We start from the raw sequence: 24,269 nt of genomic DNA on the forward strand, positions 1-24,269 counted from the left end.
TATTTCGTGAAATTTAAAAATTTCCCCTTATGGTTATTTTTTTACCCCATTGAAACTTTAATCTAGAATTCTCATTTTTTGCATCATCATTTAATTCTTCAACTTCAGCAAGCAACAATCAATTCCACCAAACTCAACCAAGTTGGACATGCTTTCAACATTAATAGTGGTGCTAGTGTCAATTGTATCCTTGTGTCACGGAAGAGTATTTTATTTAAAAACAACTACAAATGCAGCATGTTTAACAATAACATTACCAACTACAATTGAAATTACAAAAACAATTGGTCAAGAACCAGTTCCAATTGTTGTATTTGATTATAATCATAGAAATTTATTTGAAGAATTACCAAATTTTGATTTTTTAACAACAGATGCAAAAATTGATGAATATATTGAATATGGAGAATTTGTATTTGATTCACCAGATTCGATATATGCTTCAAAAGATGAATTAAATGCTGAACCATTAAAATTTGGAGTTACTCCGGGGACTTGGTGTATATATAGTCCGAAATTATCATCATACGAGTATAAAGTCGATGTTAAAGAGAATGGGTATTATGAAAGATATGATGACCTTTGGTGGTCTGCAATAAATATAGTTGTTTGTTTATTTTTAGCAAGACTATTCAATTTTGGTACAAATCCTCCTATCATTTATAAAACTGTCACATTAGTTCAATTAGCTAAAGTTTCAGTATATTTAACATCATTGATTTTTACATATTTTAATGAACCAGTTTTGAGATATTCTGAATATGTTGTGAAGGGATTAGATGATATTTTTACAATGTTATTTTTAATGGGATATGGATTAACTTATGGAAATTATCGTGATCAAAATGTTAAAAAAATCTTTTTTGTTACTTTATTAACTGTAATACCATCATTTGCGGTAAGATATTTCGATTTAAAAACAAATGTAAATTACATTGAAATTAATAATCAAAGTTATAATGTTGTTCAAGGTGTATTAGGTCCTGCTGGTTATGATGGATTAAATCAAATTGAAAATATTACGTTACAATATAAGATAAATACATTTAGTGGGCCAATAGCATTATTATTTGCAATTTCAAATTTTATCAAAATAGTAGTATATACATTATCAATACGTTCAACATTTAAAAAATTGAAAATTATAAATCCAAAAGCAAGAAAATCTTATATATATGTAGTGATAATATGGTTATTTGCTTGGTCACTTATAAGTGTAGCATTATCACCAAATTTATTTTATAATTATCAAAATATTACAAATTATGCAAATATATTAAATGAATATTTAATTGAATCTTTAAGATCAAAATATATTATATTTGCATTAGATGAATCTCATTGGATTATATTTTGGTTACTTTGGTATTTTGGTCAAGGTTTATTAATTGATAAAGAAGTTGATGTTGTTGAAGTTGATTCTGTAGTTGAAGTTAATTCAAAACCAATTGTTACTGAAACTATTATAGAGATAAAGAAAGATGAATAAGTTTATGAATAAGTCCATGTTAAAGTGACATTAGTTAATGATTCTAGACATTGATAAAATAAGACACCAACTTTGTTTTGTGTAATATTATTATTTAATTTTTGTGTAATGTAAATATTATAATTGTAAACATACAAATTTTAGTGTAAATCATTTGTTTCATAATTAATTACAACCAACCAAAAGTAATCATTATCAATCTCACATGATATTAATATAAAAATAGAATAGAATCCTTAGTTATGAATTTTTATGAAAATTTAAAACCTTTGGAAGAACATTCACCGAATAGAATGAACAGATCACCTCCAAATAGACGATCTTCTTTAGGATTTGAATGTGTTAGTATTCCAACTTCATCAAATACATTTGATTCAAAAATACCACAACCTCCACAGCCTCAAATTCAAACTCAATTGTCAAATGTTTCTTTTCAATCAAGAATTATGGCAATGCAACAAAGATTAGCTAGAAAACCACCGCCAGCAAATGTTTCATTTCAAGAACCTTCTTATCAATACCCAAATATTACAACAGAATTACAAGAAGCAATATATAATATAACAGAAGAAATAAACAATAAACAAAACCAGCTAGATCATTACGAAGAAGAATTGCAAAAATTACGAAGAATATATAGAAATCATGAAAAAAAAGTTGTTGATATAAATTCAGAATTTATAAATTTTCAATTACAATTTGATTATTTTAGTGAAGAAATTATAAGATCAGTTCAAAATGAAGAAAAAATGATAGAGATTAAATTGAAAGAAAATCAAATTAAATTGGATAATCAATTGAAAGAATTTGAATTTGAAATGAAAAATGAAATGGAAGAAATTAAAAATATTGATTATTCTTTATTGATTGAAAAGTTGGATAAATTGAAGAATGTTGAAAAAGAATTGAATATAAAGATTGAGAAACAACAGATTGCAAATGATGAAGAAGTTGCAATAGAGCGTAAAAGAATTAAAGACGAGTATGATACTAAGATATCTACATTACAAGAAGAGTTGAAAAAGAATAATGAAATAATTAGTCAAAAGCAGTCAGAATTTAACGAATTAAATGTTGAATTCCAACAAGCATTAAATGAACTTGATATATACAATGCCAAAATAGAATCCACAAAGCAACAAATAAATACAATTGAACAAACAATGACAAATTTTAAAGGAGATAAACAAAGTATAGAATTACAATTAAATGAATTAGATAATCAATTAAAGATCAAGACCGAACAATCGAATTTAGAACAACCTGAATTTAATAAAGTCCAAGAGGAATACAGAGAATTAATTTCTAAAATACAAAAACATGATGAACATAGACGAATATTAGAAAATTCAATAATGAATTATGAAAGTAAAAATATTCGAATATATGCAATATCAAATGAAGAAGAATATATTGATAATATAGTTGGATTTGATAAAGTATTTAAAGAGGATACCCCATATTCATCCATATATGATGAATTTTCTTTATTCATTACCAACATATTAAATGGTCAAAATATATCAATTATTTCACAATTTATTCCTGGTACATATATTATATTTGAAGCAATGAAAAATCTTTTAAATCATGATGATATTAAAATTGATTATCAATGTATGAATGAAACTACTGATTTATTAACAAATTCACTTCTCCCCACAAATTCAATTTTTGGAAGTCAAAAAATGATAGTTAATGATTTATTTCAAGTTAAACGATTTATTGATGATAATGAAAATAATGGTGTTCTTATTCATGTTTTAACAGTTTCTGGATTAAAGAATGGTAAAGTATTTGAAAGTAAGTTGGTATTAATGGATATAAAGAAAGTAGACCTAACGAGTCAAATTAATATATTAAAGAATTTGAATGTATCATCATCTTCAAAAAATACATCATCGACTGACAAATTAATACAATGGATTTCAACAAAGAGTAAAAATTTAATTATAACCGAAATCAATAATTTTGAAATCTTAGAAATACTAAAGAACATTAAGAATAAAAAATAAATATACATATTTTTAAAGTGCTACATAGTTGAAACTAAATCATGCAATACCCATTTCAATTCGTCGTTAGAACCAATATGAGCATCAGGTCTAAGCATGTTATTTTGATGTTGTTGTTGTGATGGTGGAGGGGGTTGTTGCAGTAGTGGAGGTGAAGCTGAACTTGATTGTTGTCGATCAACTACATCTGTTTTATTGGTAGTATTTTCAGTATTCCCCTCACTATTAACTGCTGTAGTATCTATTGGTTTTTTAGTAATATATGATATAGGTTTTGGAGGTAAATGATAATTAAAATTTTTACCTTGATAATCATCATCTTCTAACATTACATTACTTAATCTTAATTTTGGACCATTTGGTTCAATTAAATGTGGAAACATTTCAAAAGTATCATATAAATCTTCAACTGATAATATTATATCTTTACCATTATTAAATTGTTCTTCTTCATATTTTCGTTTTTTCAATGAATTATCTTCCTCTAGTCCATTATTTGTTGTTATTTTTTCATAAGGTACATAATCATTATTTGTATACTTATTTTTTCTATATTTTGCAACATCAATTGTACTTTCTACTATATTTTTTAAATGAGCTTTTAAACCTAATAATAAAACTTCCATAACTCCTTGATTTAATCCTCCAGTTAATCCATGTTCTCTCATAGTCATTAACATTAGCTTAGATAAATTATCAGCATCAGGAATTTCAAAACTTTCAGTTGATATTGGAGCATTTATACCATTTAATACATCTTGTTGCCATTGTACTAAATTATTAACTTGTAATTGTTGTTGTTCTTTATCTTGAATCATTGGGATTTTTGGTAATAAAGTATGTCTTGTTAATGTAATACCAGCATTTAATTTATTTCTTTTACCAGAATCTCTTGTTATATTTTTAATTCTTCTTCTTTCTTTTATTGGTAATCCCATAATATTTGATTTAAATTTTTCATATTGTGAACTTTTAACATTTTTTGAATTTTTATTAATTTTTTTATTCCAAAATGATGCTAATTCATTTGAAAAATTTAATGATGAACTATCTTTTAAAGAATTTGCAAAATTAAGCATTAATAATTTATTATGATATTTAAATAAATTTTGTGATTTTAGCAAGGGATGTATAATTTCAATTAATTCAATTCTTGATAATTTTCCAATTAAAAATAAACTAAGGGTTTCATGATATTTTTCCCAATTTGAACCTAGTTTACTTTGGAACTCTCGTATTAATTTCTCTAATTCTATTCGTTTACCTGATTTATCTCCTGATGATGATTGTATATTTGATGATGATGAAGTTGTACCATTTTTTTGAATTTGATTTGTGGTGGTGGTAGTGGTTGTAGGTACTACTGAAGTAGTTGTTGTAGTTGTTGCAGTTTGAGTCATAATTGAAATGAAATGATAAATGAATGCAAAATTAAAGAATGCTTAAATTATATAAATGATATGGTTGCAAAATTTAAGTTTGTTTTGAAATGAAAATTATAATATGGGGAAAAAAATATCTAAGTAAATTTGGGTATCAAAGTGGATTTAATATAATAATAATACAATTAACTATGAACAAGGAAATTAATAAATCAAGCACTGAAATGGAGCTATTACTATTGATTGATGTAGATATGATATGATTAGATGTGATAAGTTTGATTGATTGATTGATTAATCGTTGTTAATATTTGATTATATTCTATTCTATTTTATTATAGATTTTCTAAACGCTAGAGATTATTCGATTTTTTTTTTTTTCAAATTCATTTTGTTTATAGAGTATTCAAAAACGCGCACCTTAATAATTTATAGCTTAAGTAGGTAATAATGAGGCTTGTGATCACTATAATCTCAGGCATTATTGAGTATTATTAAAATCTTATTATTATGGCCAATTTTCACTTTCTGCGATCCTCAAGTTTAAGTCAGTTAGTCTTTTATGTTGCAGTTAACTATATCAAATCGTAATAATTTGCGCTTAACGCATGTAATTTTTTGTTTTAAATTAGCTACAGTATGCACTACCAAGTGGTAAATTGAAATTTTGGACTGAGTTAAAAATCAACACCTTTTTAAAGACGTGTTGTTAAACCTGAATGACAAACAGAAATGCTTCTTAAACATTCACTTGACAAAGATAGTTGTTTCTTTTGATGAAGTAATTACCTAAATATTTTCATCAATCAAGAAGTCACGTCAATAAACAACTTAAAGTATCGGCCTTATGCGTGTAAATAAATCCGTATGAAACTAGAACAATTCCGTATGAATCGATAGTAAATTTTATTCGACTTAGAATGATTATCAATACGTAAAAATTTATAATGCTTTCAATTTCAATCGGTTAATTGATGTTTAATTAATCAAATTCATCTCCGTTTAAACTCCGTTCATTTTTTACATAAACTATTTTTAGACTGGTAGCAACAATTATTGTTTCGCTTAAATTCATCGCATAAATTTTTGTTTCTTAGTAATAAATAATTTATTATGTAATATAAGGATAAGTACATAATATAATAATAAATTTTAAAGTTTGTTTTCTAAAGTATGTATTAAATATTACATACTGTATAAATTTATATATAGAATCTAAAACCTTGTTTCTCATCCATTAGTTTCAATTCTTTTTATATCATTCATAAATAGCATCCACTAATCAACTTTTCAGTTGAAACTAATACATCAATTGTTGCTAATAACAAAGGTCATGGCTTCTTTGAAGGAATCAGATACTTCAACTAATGAAAATGAACAAAATACAATGACTGATCCACAATTTATTAATCATAATAATAACACTGTTTCAAATAGAAATAGATCAAACCGAAATCTAAATAATAATAATAATGATAGTAGTATGGAAGATGAAATAGATAATGAATTAACAGCAGAAGAATATGGTGCACCAGAACCAGAAAGAAATCCAGGATCAGATAGTATATCATTTTTTAGTCCTGAATTTGCACCACAAAGAAAACATATAGCATGGAAATTTTTAATAAATATGTTAGCTTTATGTACTTTAATTATGGCTGCATTTTCTATATATTGGGGTTCATATTATGATAGACAAAATTATTTAAAAAATTTAAATTTTTTGGTTGTTATTGGAGATGAAAGAATTAATGGAGTTGAACCAATATTTGGAAATACAATGAATCAAATATTACTGACACCATTTGCTAAACAAATTGGAGATTGGCATATTTATGATTATCAAAATTTTGCAAATGAAGCTTCTAAAAGAGGTAATACAGTTGAAGAAGAAATTTTAAGACAAGTTCATCATCAAAAATATTGGGCTTCAATATATTTAAAACCAGAAGCTACATTAAATTATCAAAATGCTTTGGAAAATGGTGATTCAAATTATAATATTACTGCAAACACTATAGTAGTTCATTATGAAACAGGAAGAGATTTTTTAAATATGAATTCATATATAATACCTCAAATTCAAAAAATTGAAAAACAATGGTTAAAATTACAACCAAATACAATTGAAAAAATTATAAATAATCAAATATTAATAGATTCAACACTGAAAATTCAAATTATATCAACTCCATTATCTTTTGAATATATAGATAGAATACCATCAAATGATGCTATATTAATTGCTCCTTTACAAGTTGGTAATATTTATATGATTCTTTTGACATTTTTTGCAGCAAATTTTTTTACAAATACTCATATGAGAATTGCAAGAACAAGATTAAATAAATTACATTATTTAGTTTATAGATGGATGACTTCTGTATTATCATTTGCTGTTTTATCAATATTTTTTGGATTAATTAGTTTAGCTTTTCAAGTTGATTTTACTGTTACTTATGGTAGATCTGGTTTTTTAGTATATTTTTGTATTACATGGTTAACAATGATTGGTGTTGGATTAGCTAATGAAATTGCAATAATGATTATAGTTGGTATAATACAAATTCCAGCATTATTAAGTTGTTGGATGATAAGTTGGATTATCCTTAATATATCACCTTCATTTTCAAGTATGGCATTAACTAATAATTTTTATAGATATGGTTATGCAATGCCAACTTATAATGCTTTTGAAAGTACAAAAACTGTATTTTTTGATGTTTATAAAGGAGCATTAGGTAGACATTTTGGTATTTTGGTTGCTTGGATTGTTGTATTAACTGTTATATTCCCATTTGTTTTAATTAAATTTGGTCGAAATATGGCTAAAAAAGGTCAAAGGGAAGCTGCAGAAGCAATATCTAAAGCAAAAGCTCAATTAGAAAATGAAAAATCAGGTGCTTAAGACAAAAAACAATTAATTATGATAGATTTTTTTATCTTTATAGACTATATATATTCATTATTTGTAATATTATAAGACAATTTTTATTTGCATGCATATATAATATATTTAAAGTATATCGCAGATCCGGCATTTCTATTTTCCCTAAGCATAGATTTCTAAAAATCTTGAGATTTTCCGAACGGCTAAGAAAAAAAATTATGAAATCTGTCAAAAACTTAAAAAAAAATTTCTTGATTGAAAAAAAGAATCTAAAACCAAATTATATTTTGCAGCCAAATATTTACTGTGCAAACATAATATATTCCAAAGGAGTAAAAAATGAAAGCCCGATTATTTTGAAAACAATCAAACTCTCTCGCCTGAGCTGAGATTCATTCTATCAAAATTATTCAAATTTATGCCGTATGAAACAATCTACATCATGCAAGATTTCTAATCTTTTATCTCATATCTGAAAAATTTTGTATAATGATACGAATAAATATTAAGTTAATATATGGATCTTATACCCCATTTTTTATTAACTCGATATAAACGTCTTTAAGCCCTTTCTTTCTTTCATCATATTCAAACCAACCCTTTTTTTATTTGTCAACGTCAAAGTATTAATAAGTATGGGGAATAATATACATGAAGAAGAAATTATAGAGTCACACGATATTGAAAAAAATCCATCACTTAATAAAGAAAGATACGTTCAAAATGAAATAGAATATACAGACTCATATGAAATAAAAGAAGAAGAAGAAAAATCAGAACAATCTTCAAAGGATGAATCATCAATAAAAAAATTATTAACAAAATGGGGTAAATATTTAAATGTTGAAACAAGAGGTATTGAAAAAGTACCAATAGAAGAAAGAACAGATACATCATTATTAATACCTTTTACAATTTTTTTTTCACCTCAAATGGCTGTAAGTGCATTAAGTACTGGATCATTAGCTCCTATAATGGGATTAGATTTTAGAAGTGCTGTATTATGTTCTATATTTTGTAATATTATTGGTGCTATGGTTGTTGGAGTTGTTTGTTTATTTGGTTTAAAAACTGGTCTTAGACAACAAATTGCTTCAAGATGTATGTTTTAAATGTTATTGTTTGTGATTTTATTTGATATACTAACTTATAAAATTATTAGATTTAACTGGAAATATTATGGGAAGAATTTTTGCATTTTTTAATGTTATTAGTTGTATTGGTTGGAATGCAATAAATCTTATGCCAGCAGCAGGATTATTATATTCAGTAAATCATAATTTTAAACCTTGGTTAGCTTGTTTAATATTAGTTTTAATAATTTGTTTTGTTTCATGTGTTGGTTATAAATTTGTTCATTATTATGAAAGATATGCTTGGTTACCAACTTTTATTGTTTATATTGTTATAATTGTTAGATTTACTCAATCAAGAGCATTTGAATGGGGTGATATGAATGAAACTACTGCAAGAGGTGTATTAGGTTATATTGTTATTGCAACTTCTTTTACAATGGGTTGGGCTCCAAGTGCTTCTGATTATTTAGTATATTTTAAACCAAATGTAAGTGGATTTAAAGTTGCAACTGCAATGACTTTGGGATTATCTATTCCCGCAATTATATCATGTATCTTGGGTGCTGCTATAACTTCATGTATATATACACCAGGTAGATTTCAAGATGCATATAATGAAAATTCATTTAGTGGATTATTATATGAAATTATTGTAGGAGAAAGTAATAATAAAGGTTATAAATTTTTAGTTGTTGTATTAGCTTTATCAGCTGTACAAAATAATTTAAGTGGTGGTTATTCATTATCATTAGCAACTCAATGTATATCAGAAAGAATTTTTCAAAGAATTCCAAGAGTATTGTTATGTATTATTGGTAATTTAATTTCTTTAGCTTTTGCTATTCCAGCTTATTATGTATTTGAAGCAGCAATGGCAAATTTCTTATCTATAATTGGTTATAATGTTTCAATTTATGTTGGTATTATATCAGCAGAACATTTTATTTTCAGAAAGGGAAATTTTGCAAATTATAATACGGATAATTTTAATAATAAATTGAATTATGGTATATCATTTGCTGGTATATTTGCATTTTGTTGTGGTATTGGTTCAACAGTTGTTTTTATGGATCAAACTTGGTATTCTGGTGTATTCGCTCAACATGTTGGTGATATTTCTTTGGAAATGAATATTGTTATTTCTTTTGTTGCTTATTGTTTAACTAGACCAATAGAATTAAAATATATTGGTAGATAGAAGAAACAAGTTGTATATTAATGTATGATTTTATTTATTAGGATTGACTTGTTTCGATTGAATTGAATTTTTGACTCTGTCAATTTACTAAACGCTTACTGTATTGAAAATAAATAGTGTAACTTACATATAAGAATGGCTGCAAACTGAAAAAAGGTTCCCCTCAATTACCCCAAACAGTAACCATTTTTGTGCTACCACATTTGAGATCTAGATTTTGTGTGTCAAAAGTTTTGAAATTTTGAAAAAGTTATACAGACATTAAATTCAAAATTAAGGTTTCCTGTATTTTCTACACGAGTGTAAACTGGCTTAGTTGGTAAAAAGTATTAAATTCTGGTCCGTTAAGCTTAAGCTTTTATGCTCAAATTATCAATTATGGATGGACCGGTTTTAAATCCGTATCAGAGAGATATGCAACTTTTATAAAGATTGGACCGAAATCAAGACAACTTAGGATTTTTTGAAATACGAGTCTATGATCTGGTATTTATTTATAGTCAACTTTAGTTTAGTTGAAATGAAACAGAGCTAACTCATATTTAATATCAATTGAATAGTTGTAACCCATAAATTTACAAACTGGTTCTTTCAATTTATTCTAGACCGAGAAATCACCGAATTAGCTACATTTCATGTAATAGCCCCGAAATTCCTTTTTATTCTTTGTATTGAAATCGATTGATCTTTAAATTGAAACTGAAATCTCGAGAGATCAAGCAAAACTGTTGTAGTAGAGATTGAGGATCGAAATCTTTCAAATCATTACACAAACATAAATTGACACAAAATTCAAATCTCAAGAAAAATCAACTTACATTTTTAAATCCTAATTTTGCTACTTAATTGAATATTCTAATTCAGCATTAATTTTTCAGTTCACTTTTCTACTATATTTACTAGACTCAGTTAATTTTTTTCAAATATGGTTGGCTTAACTGCAGAAGAAGAAAGATTGAAAGACATTAAATATAGACAATGGGGTCCATATGTATCTGAAAGATCTTGGGGAACTGTTAGAGAAGATTATAGTGTTGATGGTAATGCATGGGACGCATTTAAATTCGAAGATTATGCAAGAGTAACACGTTGGTCACAAGATGGATTAGCAGGTGTTTCAGATCGTCGTCAATTGGTTAATATTACTATGGCATTATGGAATGGGAAAGATCCAATTTTAAAAGAAAAATTATATGGATTAACTAATAATCAAGGAAATCACGGAGAAGATGTTAAAGAATTATATTATTATCTTGATAACACACCATCTCATTCATATATGAAATATTTATACAAGTACCCACAAAATGAATTTCCTTACGAACAATTGAAATCAGAAAATGCTAGTAGGTCAAGATTAGAAAAAGAATATGAAATCACAGATACAGGATTATTTGACAATAATGAATATTTTGATGTTGTATTTGAAAGTGCAAAGGATTCAGCAGATGATTTATATTTCAGGATTACTGCCTATAATAGAAGTGATAAACCTGCTCCGTTACATATTTTACCAAATGTTGTTTTAAGAAATACTTGGACTTGGGGGACAGAAGAAGATAAGAATCAGTTAAAACCTCAAGTAAGACAAATTAATGATTATACAATTGAAGTTGAAACTGAAAAATTCGGTAAAAGGTATTTATCTTTTGCACCATCACCAGGTGAAACTGATCAATCACCAGATGTAGAACCACAATTAATTTTTTCAGATAATGAAACTAATACTAAAAAACTATATGGACAAGAGAATAAAACTAAATACGTGAAAGATGCATTCCATGAGATTGTTGTTCATGATAATAAAGAGGCTGTAAATCCTGATAACGAAGGTACTCAAGCTGCTGCTTGGTATATTTTCAATGAAAATGGAGGAGTTCCACCTGGAGATTATGTAACAATTCGTTATAAATTTACTAAAGAAAATACTGAAGTTGATGAATATAAACTAGATCAAATTTTTGCAAAACGTCAAAATGAAGCAGATCAATTTTATTGGAAAGTATCTCCATTACCTATAAGTGATGAATTAAGACAAATTCAAAGATATGCATTTGCTGGATTATTATGGTCAAAACAATTTTATTATTTTGTTCATAATTATTGGGCTTATGGTGATCCAAATACTATGAAACCACCAGTAAATAGAGCAAATGGTAGAAATAAAGAGTGGAGTCATTTATATGTTGATGATATTTTATCATTACCTGACAAATGGGAGTATCCATTTTTTGCAGCTTGGGATACTGCATTTCATTGTATTCCTTTTGCAATGATTGATCCATGGTTTGCAAAAAATCAAATTGATTTATTATTAAGAGAATGGTATATGCATCCAAATGGTCAAATCCCAGCTTATGAATGGAATTTTAGTGATGTAAATCCACCAGTACATGCATGGGCAGCTTATAGAATTTTTAAAATAGAAAGAAAAATGTATGGACATGAAGATATAGATTTCTTAGAAAGAGTTTTTCAAAAATTAATGTTAAATTTTGCTTGGTGGGTTAATAGAAAAGATGCTGAAGGTCATAATGTTTTTGAAGGTGGATTTTTAGGATTAGATAATATTGGTGTTTTTAATAGATCAGAAGCATTACCAACTGGAGGTAATTTGGAACAAGCCGATTCTACTGGTTGGATGGCTTTTTTCTCATTACAAATGTTAAATATTGCTTTAGAATTAGCTAAAACTAGACCTGTTTATGAAAATATTGCATCAAAATTTTTTGAACATTTTGTTATAATTGCAGATGCTATGACATTTAGAGGTGCAGAAGTTGAAAATGAAGGAAGTGCTAAGAATTCACTTTGGGATGAAAAAGATCAATTTTATTACGATGCCATTAGATATGGAGAACATCATACTCAATCATTACCTGTAAGATCATTAGTTGGTTTAATTCCATTATATGCATCATTAACATTAGAACCAGAATTATTAGATAGATTTCCATCATTTAAAAAACGTTTGAATTGGTTTGTCGAACATAGAAGAGATATTGCTGAGAGAAATATTGCATCAATGGAAACAAGAGGTGTTGGTGAAAGATTATTATTATCATTAGTTTCAAAAGAAAGATTAATTGCTATTTTACATAGAATGTTGAATGAAGATGAATTTTTATCACCATATGGTATCAGATCTTTATCTAAATATCATAAAGATCATCCATTTGAAATGCAAGTGAATGGTGAAAATTTCAAAGTTGAATATTTACCAGGTGAATCAGATTCTGGAATGTTTGGTGGTAATTCAAATTGGAGAGGTCCAATTTGGTTCCCAACTAACTTTTTATTAGTTGAAGCTTTACAAAGGTTTTATTTATATTATGGACCAGATTTAAAAGTTGAATGTCCAGTTGGTTCTGGTGAATATCTTAATTTAGCTCAATGTGCTCAAGAAATTCAACATCGTTTGATACATTTATTTTTACCAGATGAAGCAGGTAATAGAGCTTGTAATGGTGATAATGAAAAAACAAATAAAGATCCATTTTTCAAAGAATATGTACCATTTTATGAATATTTTGATGGTGATACTGGTAGAGGTTTAGGAGCTTCTCATCAATGTGGATGGACTGCTGTTGTTGCTAAATGGATTCATGATAATGGTGTTACTTGTAGAATTCCAAAAACTCCAAGAACTCCATTACAAAGAAAAAAATCATCATGTTATCTTCATGATAGTTTAGATACAAGAGATGAAGTTTCTAAATTCAAACCAAAATCAGGTCCATTTTCAGGTAAATTGGTAAGAAGAAAATCAGGTAAATCATTATTAAACTTAACAGTAAATGCATTAGATCTTGCTGATGATGAAGAAGATGCTTCAGCAAAAGCTAGTGCAGCAATCAATTTAGTTGGATTAGATCATGGTGTAAATGTTACTGATGAAATTTTAAAACAAGAGTTAACTGAGTTACAAAAGACTCAATCAGGTGCATCAGTTGATTCAGAATTCGAAGTGGATGATGAATTTTTAGATCAAGTTAAGGCAGCCTTTAAGAAGTATAAATCAAGAACAGAAGATGATTATGGTGATGAATATGAAACAAGGTTAAATGATAATTAAAGTAGACATTTTTATAGATATAGATCCAAGTCGTGTATTTAGACAAACGATAAGATTGACTTGTAATATTTAAAAATGACAATCCTCTTTATTAGCAAACCACATAAAGAATCTCCACATTGAAACAATGTCTGATTCTTTCAATACATATGAGAATGACTTTCAACTAGCTTTACAAGAAGCAAAAAGTAAAATATCACAGATAGAATCAGTAGATGGAGGTATGTTTTAAGTGCGAAATCACATTGTTACTTGTCACCACTTTTACTAACCTCAATCAGAACAACGTAAAACCTATCTAAAGTCAATTGAAGCGGCAAATGATGAAGCATTGGAAGTTTTAGATCAAATGAGCATAGAAGTTCAAAACTTACCAACTAATCAAAGATCCTCATACAACACGAAAATACGTCAATATAAACAACAAATAGATGAAACTAAAAAAAAATACAAACAGTTAGCTGACACACAAGATAAACATGAATTATTTGGTTCTAGATATCGTGATGAAGAAGAAAGTATAGGTGACAATCAAAGAAAACAATTATTAAATAATCATTCTTCATTAGAAAGATCATCACAAAGATTACAAGATAGTCAAAGAATAGCTTTAGAAACAGAAAGTATTGGAGGTAATATTTTAAATGATTTAAGATCTCAAAGAGAACAAATTTCTGGAGCAAGAAATACATTAATGCAAGCTGATACTTATGTTGATAAAAGTATACAAACTTTAAAAAGTATGGGAAGAAGATTAACTGCTAATAAATTTATAAGTTATGGAATAATTGCAGTTCTAATATTGTTAATATTTTTAGTTCTTTTTAGTAAATTTAGATAATTCTTTGCCTAAATGAATACATGATTCTCTTTATACCTTGTGTTAATAATATATTTAGTGTTATAGGTTGATTTGATTGTTCTTAGAATGTTAAACGGCTTTAATTCCAAATTAAAAATTAAAAAAAAATAGGTTAAGTTTGATTCACTCAGCTCAGAACTAAATTTCATTCATTCACCAACCATCATCAACAAATGCTAAGAAGTACCATATCCCAAATATTGAGGAAACCAAATAATATAAATATAATACCCTCATTTAGCCGACATATCCAAACTCATCACAAAATACAACCAATTTCAAAAAGATTTTTCAATTCCTCATCTTTCTTAAATCATGGTCATCTTCATAAACCAAAACCAGGAGAAGAACTTCATATAACATTTATAACGAAAGATGGTCAACAGCTAACATATGAAGTAGCAGAGGGAGATAATATTTTGGATATTGCACAAGCTCATAATTTAGATATGGAAGGAGCATGTGGTGGATCATGTGCATGTTCTACATGTCATATAATTGTTGATCCTGAATTTTATGATGAAATACCAGAACCTGATGATGATGAAAATGATATGTTAGATTTAGCTTTTGGATTAACTGAAACTTCAAGATTAGGATGTCAAGTTAAAATGACAAAAGAATTAGATGGAATAAGAGTTGCATTACCTGCTATGACTAGAAATTTACAAAATAAAGATTTTAATTAAACTGAGTTTTAATATTATGAAATTGTGAAGTTGGAAAACATCGACATGTATATAGAAAGAAATGTTCTCATACATTTGAAAATCTGTTATGATTCATGATTTGAATTTTATGATAGAGACAAACGAAGTTAATACTACACTTAGACTATTTATTTATTAAGATTGACTAATTACTGTAGAGAGATTATTGATGAAGTGGATCTTCTATTCAAAGTTCTATTCAGGTGAATGCTCTTCGAAGAAAAGAAGAAAAAAATCGGACCGACTGCGACTTAGAATCCGAAAATCAATTGAACTTTCTTATTCTTTTAGCAAGATCTTTTTGGTTATTGTAATAAGTAAGTTGAAATACTCATTCGATCGAGATAAACAAGTAGCAAATCAAGAGCATCATAGTGTCTCAAACTAAAATAAGAGAACAATTCATGAGTTACCGATAGCAGTATTTCTATTTCCAACTTTATATACTCTATTGTATTCCAATCCCTTATAGCTTATTCCATATTCGAAACCATAATTATGCAATACTACTCAATTCTATCCTTTTACCAACACAATAATTGTGTGAGCAATAGTTAAAACTTATTGAACCCAATGAACGAATCATTTCAAGTCTAAAAAACATTTGAATATTTTCATCTTCAATATCATCTAGTTCAGATTCTCTTAATTCTTTAAACAATAACAAGCGAACTGATATAGGAATACTTCTAAGTATATTTAAAATCTCATCATTTTTCATTTTATTTCCACATACATCAATTTCAATTAAATTTGAATGTTGTCTTTTTGAATTTGTTTTTAAACTAATCATTGACATATTAAAATTTTTTAATTTATTACAACTTAAATTTAAAATTTTTAAATTTGATTCAATATTATTATTTAAAAAATTTAATTGTAAATCTAAAATTTTATTGAAAGATAAATCTAATGATTCTAAATTTATGTTTTTGTTAAAATCATATTTTAATTTATTAAATTTATTTTGGGCTAAATTTAAAAATTCTAAATTTTCTAAATTTGATATTTGATCGGGAATTTTTGATAATTCATTTATTGATAAATTTAAATTTATAATTGAATTTGGTAATTTCATACGTTTTGGGAAACGAGTAATTTTATTATGAGATAAACATAAATATTTCAAGCTTGTATTATCATCATTAAATTTTAAATCTATTTTTGATATATTACATGCACTAAAACTTAATTCTTTAATTCCTGATGGTACTTTAAATTTCAATTCATTAAAAAGACATCTATCAAGATTTAATACTTTTAAATAATTATTATTAGGTAATTTTAAATCTTCTATATCTTTAATTTTATTAAAATTTACATATAATATTTCAATTTTCATATCTTCACCTTTATAATTTGTTGATAAATCTAATTTTGTTATTAAATTTTCTGTAAAATGAATAGTTTTTAAATTACTTGGAAAATCAGGTTTATAAACAACTTTTAATTTATTTGATCCAATACCTAAATTTATTAAATTTGAAGGAAATTTAATTTGATCAATTGATTCAATTTGATTTACTTCTAAAGATAATTCTTCAATTGAATTCGGAAATAAAATTTTAGATAAATTTAAACCAATATGAGTATTTGATAATTTTAAATATTTTAAATTTTTAAATTTTTTAAAATTTGATTCACTTGAATTCCAATCAATTGGATTATCTGCTAAATTTAAATATTCAAGTTTTGAAAATGATATTAAATTATTTAAAATTATTGATAAATCTTCGATATTATTATTTGATAAAGTAACTTTTTTCAATGTATTTGAAAATTTATAATTATATAAAACATTGGGATTATCTAAATCTTTTATATTTAATTCATTCAAAACTGTTGTTTTAGGTAATTTTGACATATTTGTAGAAAACGATTCAATGAATTGTCTATTTTCAAATCCAGGAATTGTAACCCAAGGGTGAAAGTAGGGACTTTTCTCTTTATTGATATGTATTTCTTTACTTGCAAGATCAAATATTTTTTTTTTGAAAGGATCATCATCAAACTCACATTTATTCACCAAAAGTTTTTCTATAGAAAAATCGGAATCGTTTCGAAGCTTGATTCTCTTCAATCGTAATTCATGAATTGATTTTGGTAATAATGATAAATCTAACTTATAAAAAGGCATACCATCTTCATCACAAACTGTATTTAAATAAAGTTGTTCAATTTTCAGAGCATATAATCCATTAATCAAAGCTCTCCTACAATCATTTAACCATAATTTCTTTAAATTAGGAAAATTCAATAAATTTAATTTAAATACTTGACCATAATCATCAATTGTTAATGAAACAACAGTTTTACAAATTCCTTCATCTAAAAAATCATTTAATATATCTTCAAATTGTAAATAATATTGAAAACTTTTCAGAAATTCTAATTCAATATTATATTTTAAATGTGTACCATATTCATGTGTTAAATCTAAAGTTTGAATAATTGATTTAAATCTTATTATATCAATTAAATTCCAAATATAATAAGCTAAATTTAATTCAACATTTATATAATTATCATAACAATATTGATCTAAAATTTTAAAATCATTTTCTGATTTTAAAAATGATAAATTTGATTTATTTATAAAATTTTCAACACGTAAATACATATGTATATATGATGGTCTATTAATTCTATTATTATATTGTAATGCTCTACCATTTTCAATCACATAATGAATTGAAGATCTTATATTAGGATTACCAATTAAAAATGGTCTATTATATGTTGTTAATAATTTTATTAAATTTTCAATTCCAGCATAATCGATTATTTTTGTTAAAATTTCATTTGGATATAAATCTAACAGTATTCGTTTAAATTGTATTCCTTTAATTTGATCCATAAGTTGGTTTATATAATTGATAAATGATTATGAGTCATGAATAATGATAAACTTTTTAATTGATGTAGTTGGATTGAAGGTTTAGATGTGTTTTGATTAAAGATTAAGGTACGTGTATTTAAATTTAGACGTGATCGGTTTCACTTTGAAATTTTATCTTTTTGATCAATTACTTAATTTTTTATTTTGTGACATTTATTTTGCGACAATTCAGTTTTCTAAAAGCAATATGCTTCTAGGATATAAGTTTTTAACACCATGACCACAACGTGCAATATAAGAATTTGTGATCATTATTGGAAATTGAAAAGTTGAAGATTTATGTTGCAAACAAATATTAAAACAAAATTCGCAACAAATTGAGAGATTTGGGTTGACGGCAATAAATTCATTCTATTTTATAATCAATATAAACTTGTTGGAACCAATAACTTTGCAGCTACTTCTATATCTAATTATAGTAGTGATTTATGACCAAATACTAATACTCTTTTACGTTGATATCATGACGAGCAGACAAAAGAAGCATGGCCAGCTGTTCCGACTAAATTGGCCACGAGGTACAGGGAAAAACTCGTAATCGCATGCGCCCATTTGAAACATTATTACCGCGATAAGTAAAAAGAAAAGATAAGAAATTTAACACAAATTATTATATGTTCCGTTTTTTTTGGGCCATTCGATTGAATGATCTATAACTGATACGAGCTTGCCGATCTATAAGTAAAACAAAGCTTATTTGAATATTCACCTTAAATCTGGACCCAATGAGATCATTTTATAATTTTATAGATAGGAGATAACTTCCAATCATCCTGTATTTTAAATTTAGCTTGAAGAGGTATTCGCTACTTTGCTTTTTCTGTTAAGCAAAAGTTGCTCATATGAGTGTTTAAAAAAAAAAACTGAATTAATATTCATCATCACAAATATGAGATAGCTCACTATTGAGCAATTGTAAAAACAAAAAACCTTCCTTCTACCCTTAAACGGATATTTCTTTTCTACATTTTCTGGGGTTTTGGGACTGCCATATGAAAAGAAAAGTTTGGAAATATTAGTGATCTAAAAGCAATTTTTGAGCGAATTTATTTCGAGGATGCGGTAGTATTCCCTGAAGCAAATATAACAGTGGCTTGAAGTTCAGAACAAGAAATAATGTACTCACTTGAGCTTATTTTTCTGTTAGGCTTTTGTTTTATGCTAAATAGGAATGAGTGATTTTCATCAACATTGCTGTGAAGTGTTGAAAGATATGGCTTACGTATTTACTTTTTTTTAAAAAAAACCACATAAGCACATATAAAAAAAAAAAAGTCATGTTGTTTCAGAAAATTTAAAAATGAGTGAATTAGCTGTTTTCTTTTGACCAAATTTTATTTTTTAATCTTTATTCTATTTCTGATTCAATCTTGTTTATGCATTTATTTGAAACACACAATGCGAAAGATTTTTTTTTAATAATTTTGACATAATCTTATATCTTTAAGCCAAATGTGTCAAGTATCGAGGGAATAAATTTTGAACACGTAGTATATTAACAAACTAATCAAAGGATCAAATACTTTGATGACCGTGAATCTTTGGTTTATCTATGATTTGTAATCAGTTTTGATTCAATGATATCATGTCTTTATTGAGCTTTATCTCAATATTCTATCTAATATCGGAAATCAATAATTTTGCGCAACTCAATGATTGATTACAAATTAATGACTCAGACAAAAATGATTCATTAGTTGGAAGTTTCAATTTATGATTTGCTACTGCTGAACAACTTCAGATTTGTTGTATTCGTAATCATGTCTTCCAATCAAAGGTTTTTACACATGATATTGAAAGATTTTCTCATAATGTCATTCATTTGTTCATTCAATTACAATTTGACCGATTTAGGAAACATAAAACAAATAGAGTTTCAACTTTTTATCTGATTTGAAATAAAAAAAGAAAGAAATTGAAAAAAAAATAGATATCCAATCACGCAATTGATCTCCGAAGGTTAAGTCTTTTCTTGAATTTCTTCTTATTTGCTCAAATGAATTAGTCAAGCCAAATGATTGAGGTTAAACCACAGAATGGAAATTAAGGATTTAAGGGAAGTTTATATGACTCACGGTTGTACAACTTTCAATGAGTTTAACTTCTTTCATAACTGCTATTTGATAAAAAGTTATAGTAGTTAGTCTGTGAAAATTTTTTTTTATTTATTTATTTCTAATGGTTATATCAAAACCAGTTTCAGTTTTTTTTGCAATAATTTGAACACGAGGTTATCTTCTTAAAAAGTAGGGTTGAAGTGTGAAAAGTCTTATCTTAATCCTTTAATCATTGATCATCAACAATATACGCGACTAATCTTATGACTCTAATTATAATAAATCAAATTTTCTCCATCTTTTTCCCCTATAAAGAATTGAAAATTGGGGAAATAAAAAATATTATATTAGTACGTACATCTTGATCTTTGTACTACAACTAACATCGGTAACAAAAAAATATTTTTATAATTTGTTGGATTTTCACATAGTAAATTTTACAATTACGATGAAAATGAATTTTAATATGTAAAATATACAAAATATAGATAAAGAAATGATACAAAGATACTAGTAACCTGAAATATGAGATAATTAAATGATAGATAGAGATAAGTATAACTAGATCTATTCAGTAAATCAGAAATAAGTTAGTCATAATACTACAAAAAGAATTTTATAGAAAGAAGTGAAAGAAAATGAATAGAAAAGTAAACACCAAGTAACACCACTGTTTGTTTACTTTTTACTACTACTGGTACCAACTACTACCACTACGAAGATCCACCACCGTTACTTTACTACTAACTAACTTAAAATTTTCTCTTACCAACCACCACCACACACACCACAGATAAAAAAATATATCAAAAACAAGTAAAAAAAATAAACTGTGTAATTTCATGTAAAAAAATATTTTTTATTTTAACTGTGTAACTCTAGATCTACTTAACTTATCTTATATGCAGTATATTTTTCAAATATGGTTTGTGGCATATTTAAAGATTATTAATTATTTATAGTGGTTAAACTAAGTGAGTAATAGTTAACTATTAGTACATAGTTAAGCTATATATATAAAATACTATAACCACCACACTTTAAAAAATTTTTATATATTTATATTCACAGTTTTTTTTACAACCAATTATATATATAAAGATCAAATATCATATTTTTAATTTTGAATCATCCATTGATCTACTTAAGACAACAAACAATTATACGTTAATTATCTAATCGATTTATTTGATATTACACAATACCTTATTCATACAAACACTGATACTACAAACACTATAAAGCAAACAATTTATTAAAACTTTTCACACATAACAATTCATAATGGCATTTAATAACACATCTTTCAAATTTGATCAATTCAATCCATCAATACAATATCATAATCAACATAATCAACAACAACAATATCAACAATCTGCATCTACATCTACTTCAAATTTATCATCTTTTGATGATGAAGATATATTTGAAATAAATATGGAAGAAGATGATAATATACTAAATAATAACTTAAATGAAGAACAAAATTATAATAACTACACAACATTATCAAATAAACATTCATCTATATCTTCAATATCATCTACATCACCAATAATATCATCAAAACAATACAGTAATTTAGAATCATCAATAATATCCCCAATTTTATCACCAACAAATAGCTCGTACTACAACAATTATTCAAGATCATTTGAAGAAGAAGAAGATGGTGATCATTTACTATATGAATGTATAATATGCAAGAAAAAAATGGATTCATTATCAAGTGAATTACATAATTGTACAAAAAATTTATATTCAACCAGCTCGAACAATACTGATCTTACAATAAATGATGAAAATTTTAAAAATGAAAATGATTTTATTATAAAAAATAATAATGAATTAATTCAAAATAATTATAGAAAATGGTTATTTAAAATAACTCCTTCTTTTCCTTATTAAAGGATTAATGAATTAATTGCATATTTTTTATAAACATTGTTTTAAGGTTAGGGGATGGTTTTACTGGTTTATAATCCATCATTGATGAGGATAGTTATTTTTTCAAATTTTTCAATTCAGTTCTTTATATTTTAGGTTTGGAGTTACTTGCTATTTAGGGTTTTTTATTTTTAACTTTAATATTTTGATTCATAGTACCCTTTTTTTTTAAAGGATAGTTTTGTTATATAGTCTATTACATAGTCCTTAATTAATATAAACGATTCTTTTATTAAACGATTATATTTTGTATAAGATTCTAACTTGTTGCTGCGGTATGTTTTTCGTTTCAAGTTTTAATTCAGTTCTAGTTCTAGTTCTGATCCTTAACACGCAAACTCTCACTAAAATTGTTATTTTTAGTACAAAACAAAATGACAATAAAACTCCGAATACGAAATAATAAAAAATGTACGAAATCAGGTGTTATATGCAGTATAAAATTTGATTATTTAATTAAGTAGTGGAGTAAACTATATGCAGTATTTTCCAATTAGATAGGGTATAAATATATTTAGATTAAGCCTAAGAAAATACTAGAACCAATTAGAATAATATATCATCAATATCATTTATTATCCTATTATGAAAAGAAAATCCAGGTAAATTAACCAGCCAAAACTTGATAGGTTCAATTTAGCTGAAGAATTTAAACAAATAGGAGTGAGGAAAGAATTAGATTTCACCTGTCCTATCCTTTGAATGGATAAATATAGATGTTAGATAAAGTACAAATTATGAACAAATAATAATTAATAGATAACTTCAATGCGCCAACGATTGATAAGAGGGCTACCTGGCGTTTTATTATTTCGTTCTAAATCATTCTAAACCCTTCCCCGCCCACCAGTCGAAATACGTCTCAAAGAAATCACTAATATTAGATTTTTTAAAGTAATGTTTTGGGTCATACTGACGACGACGGCCAGACGGCCAAACGGTATATACTAAATAAAACTTGTCATCAATTAGATCTAATTAAACAAAATTTATTCATTTTCAGTTGTGCATTTACGAAATAAAATACGTTTGATAAAATTTTTTTGGAATTAATCCTAATTTCAGGATTAGTTGACAAGAGTATTTCAAGTAATAAATAATAATAATTGTTATTTTGAGGAGGTAATCTACCTATTTACGGAAAAAGGGGTAGTAAATAAGGTCCTTTAGTCTCTATTTACATTTATTTCAAATTCAGAATTACTCTGCCTATTTCAAAGTTGGTTAGATCTACTTGTTGGTATTCATATTACCTATTTTCACAACTATTGAAGATAAATAAATACATCTAGCATTCAAAGAACTATCTTATATATCTACACTTTAGTGTAGATACCTTTTTGAATTGCCTTATCTACATATGTTGAAGACCTGAATAATAATAATAATAATTAATTACATATTATAAATTATAATTGAGATCTCTTCCCCCTCTTTACATTGATTTTTCACGTAAAGATAATAAAAAAAAGAAATTTTCTTGTTGAAATCTGGGGTAAAATAGATTTTTAATTTATTTTGTAGATTTAGTGATTTATTTTTCACCTTCTCTTTTACGACTATGATGATTGAGTTTGGGTAAAGATTGATTTCAGATAAGACGTGTTCGTTATTGAAAGATTTTGAAAATTAATCACTTCAAGTAAGGAGAATTGTTGATTTCAAG

At 26.2% G+C, this 24,269-nt stretch overlaps 9 protein-coding genes across 9 annotated transcripts; 7 read left to right on the plus strand and 2 right to left on the minus strand. All coding sequences in view use genetic code 12, as the record gives it.

Annotated features, from left to right (window-relative positions):
* Window positions 1-148: 148 nt before the first annotated feature.
* KGF55_000773 (uncharacterized protein) lies at window positions 149-1,489 on the plus strand (the record flags this gene model as incomplete). The annotated part of the gene is made up of 1 exon (XM_051761079.1): window positions 149-1,489. The coding sequence occupies one exon, from the start codon at window positions 149-151 to the stop codon at window positions 1,487-1,489; it is 1,341 nt and encodes a 446-aa protein (XP_051616718.1).
* Window positions 1,490-1,731: 242 nt separating this feature from the next.
* On the plus strand, window positions 1,732-3,504 carry USO5 (Uso5p; the record flags this gene model as incomplete). The annotated part of the gene is made up of 1 exon (XM_051761080.1): window positions 1,732-3,504. One exon carries the CDS (start codon window positions 1,732-1,734, stop codon window positions 3,502-3,504), a length of 1,773 nt encoding a protein of 590 aa, XP_051616719.1.
* Window positions 3,505-3,524: 20 nt separating this feature from the next.
* On the minus strand, window positions 3,525-4,904 carry KGF55_000775 (uncharacterized protein; the record flags this gene model as incomplete). Its single annotated transcript, XM_051761081.1, has 1 exon — window positions 3,525-4,904. The coding sequence occupies one exon, from the start codon at window positions 4,902-4,904 to the stop codon at window positions 3,525-3,527; it is 1,380 nt and encodes a 459-aa protein (XP_051616720.1).
* Window positions 4,905-6,219: 1,315 nt separating this feature from the next.
* Window positions 6,220-7,794, plus strand: KGF55_000776 (uncharacterized protein; the record flags this gene model as incomplete). Its single annotated transcript, XM_051761082.1, has 1 exon — window positions 6,220-7,794. The coding sequence occupies one exon, from the start codon at window positions 6,220-6,222 to the stop codon at window positions 7,792-7,794; it is 1,575 nt and encodes a 524-aa protein (XP_051616721.1).
* Window positions 7,795-8,411: 617 nt separating this feature from the next.
* On the plus strand, window positions 8,412-10,050 carry FCY2 (Fcy2p; the record flags this gene model as incomplete). Its single annotated transcript, XM_051761084.1, has 2 exons — window positions 8,412-8,877; window positions 8,939-10,050. 2 exons carry the CDS (start codon window positions 8,412-8,414, stop codon window positions 10,048-10,050), a joined length of 1,578 nt encoding a protein of 525 aa, XP_051616722.1.
* A 925-nt stretch (window positions 10,051-10,975) lies between these two features.
* KGF55_000778 (uncharacterized protein) lies at window positions 10,976-14,125 on the plus strand (the record flags this gene model as incomplete). The annotated part of the gene is made up of 1 exon (XM_051761085.1): window positions 10,976-14,125. The coding sequence occupies one exon, from the start codon at window positions 10,976-10,978 to the stop codon at window positions 14,123-14,125; it is 3,150 nt and encodes a 1,049-aa protein (XP_051616723.1).
* A 127-nt stretch (window positions 14,126-14,252) lies between these two features.
* Window positions 14,253-15,676, plus strand: VTI1 (v-SNARE protein; the record flags this gene model as incomplete). Its single annotated transcript, XM_051761086.1, has 3 exons — window positions 14,253-14,346; window positions 14,407-14,929; window positions 15,169-15,676. 3 exons carry the CDS (start codon window positions 14,253-14,255, stop codon window positions 15,674-15,676), a joined length of 1,125 nt encoding a protein of 374 aa, XP_051616724.1.
* Window positions 15,677-16,193: 517 nt separating this feature from the next.
* Window positions 16,194-18,554, minus strand: KGF55_000780 (uncharacterized protein; the record flags this gene model as incomplete). Its single annotated transcript, XM_051761087.1, has 1 exon — window positions 16,194-18,554. The coding sequence occupies one exon, from the start codon at window positions 18,552-18,554 to the stop codon at window positions 16,194-16,196; it is 2,361 nt and encodes a 786-aa protein (XP_051616725.1).
* A 3,383-nt stretch (window positions 18,555-21,937) lies between these two features.
* On the plus strand, window positions 21,938-22,564 carry KGF55_000781 (uncharacterized protein; the record flags this gene model as incomplete). The annotated part of the gene is made up of 1 exon (XM_051761088.1): window positions 21,938-22,564. One exon carries the CDS (start codon window positions 21,938-21,940, stop codon window positions 22,562-22,564), a length of 627 nt encoding a protein of 208 aa, XP_051616726.1.
* Window positions 22,565-24,269: the final 1,705 nt, after the last annotated feature.

The sequence above is a fragment of the Candida pseudojiufengensis genome, assembly GCF_024610245.1.
Source record: "Candida pseudojiufengensis strain CBS 10847 chromosome Unknown scaffold3, whole genome shotgun sequence".
NCBI classification, from domain to species: Eukaryota; Fungi; Ascomycota; class Pichiomycetes; order Serinales; family Debaryomycetaceae; genus Lodderomyces; species Lodderomyces pseudojiufengensis.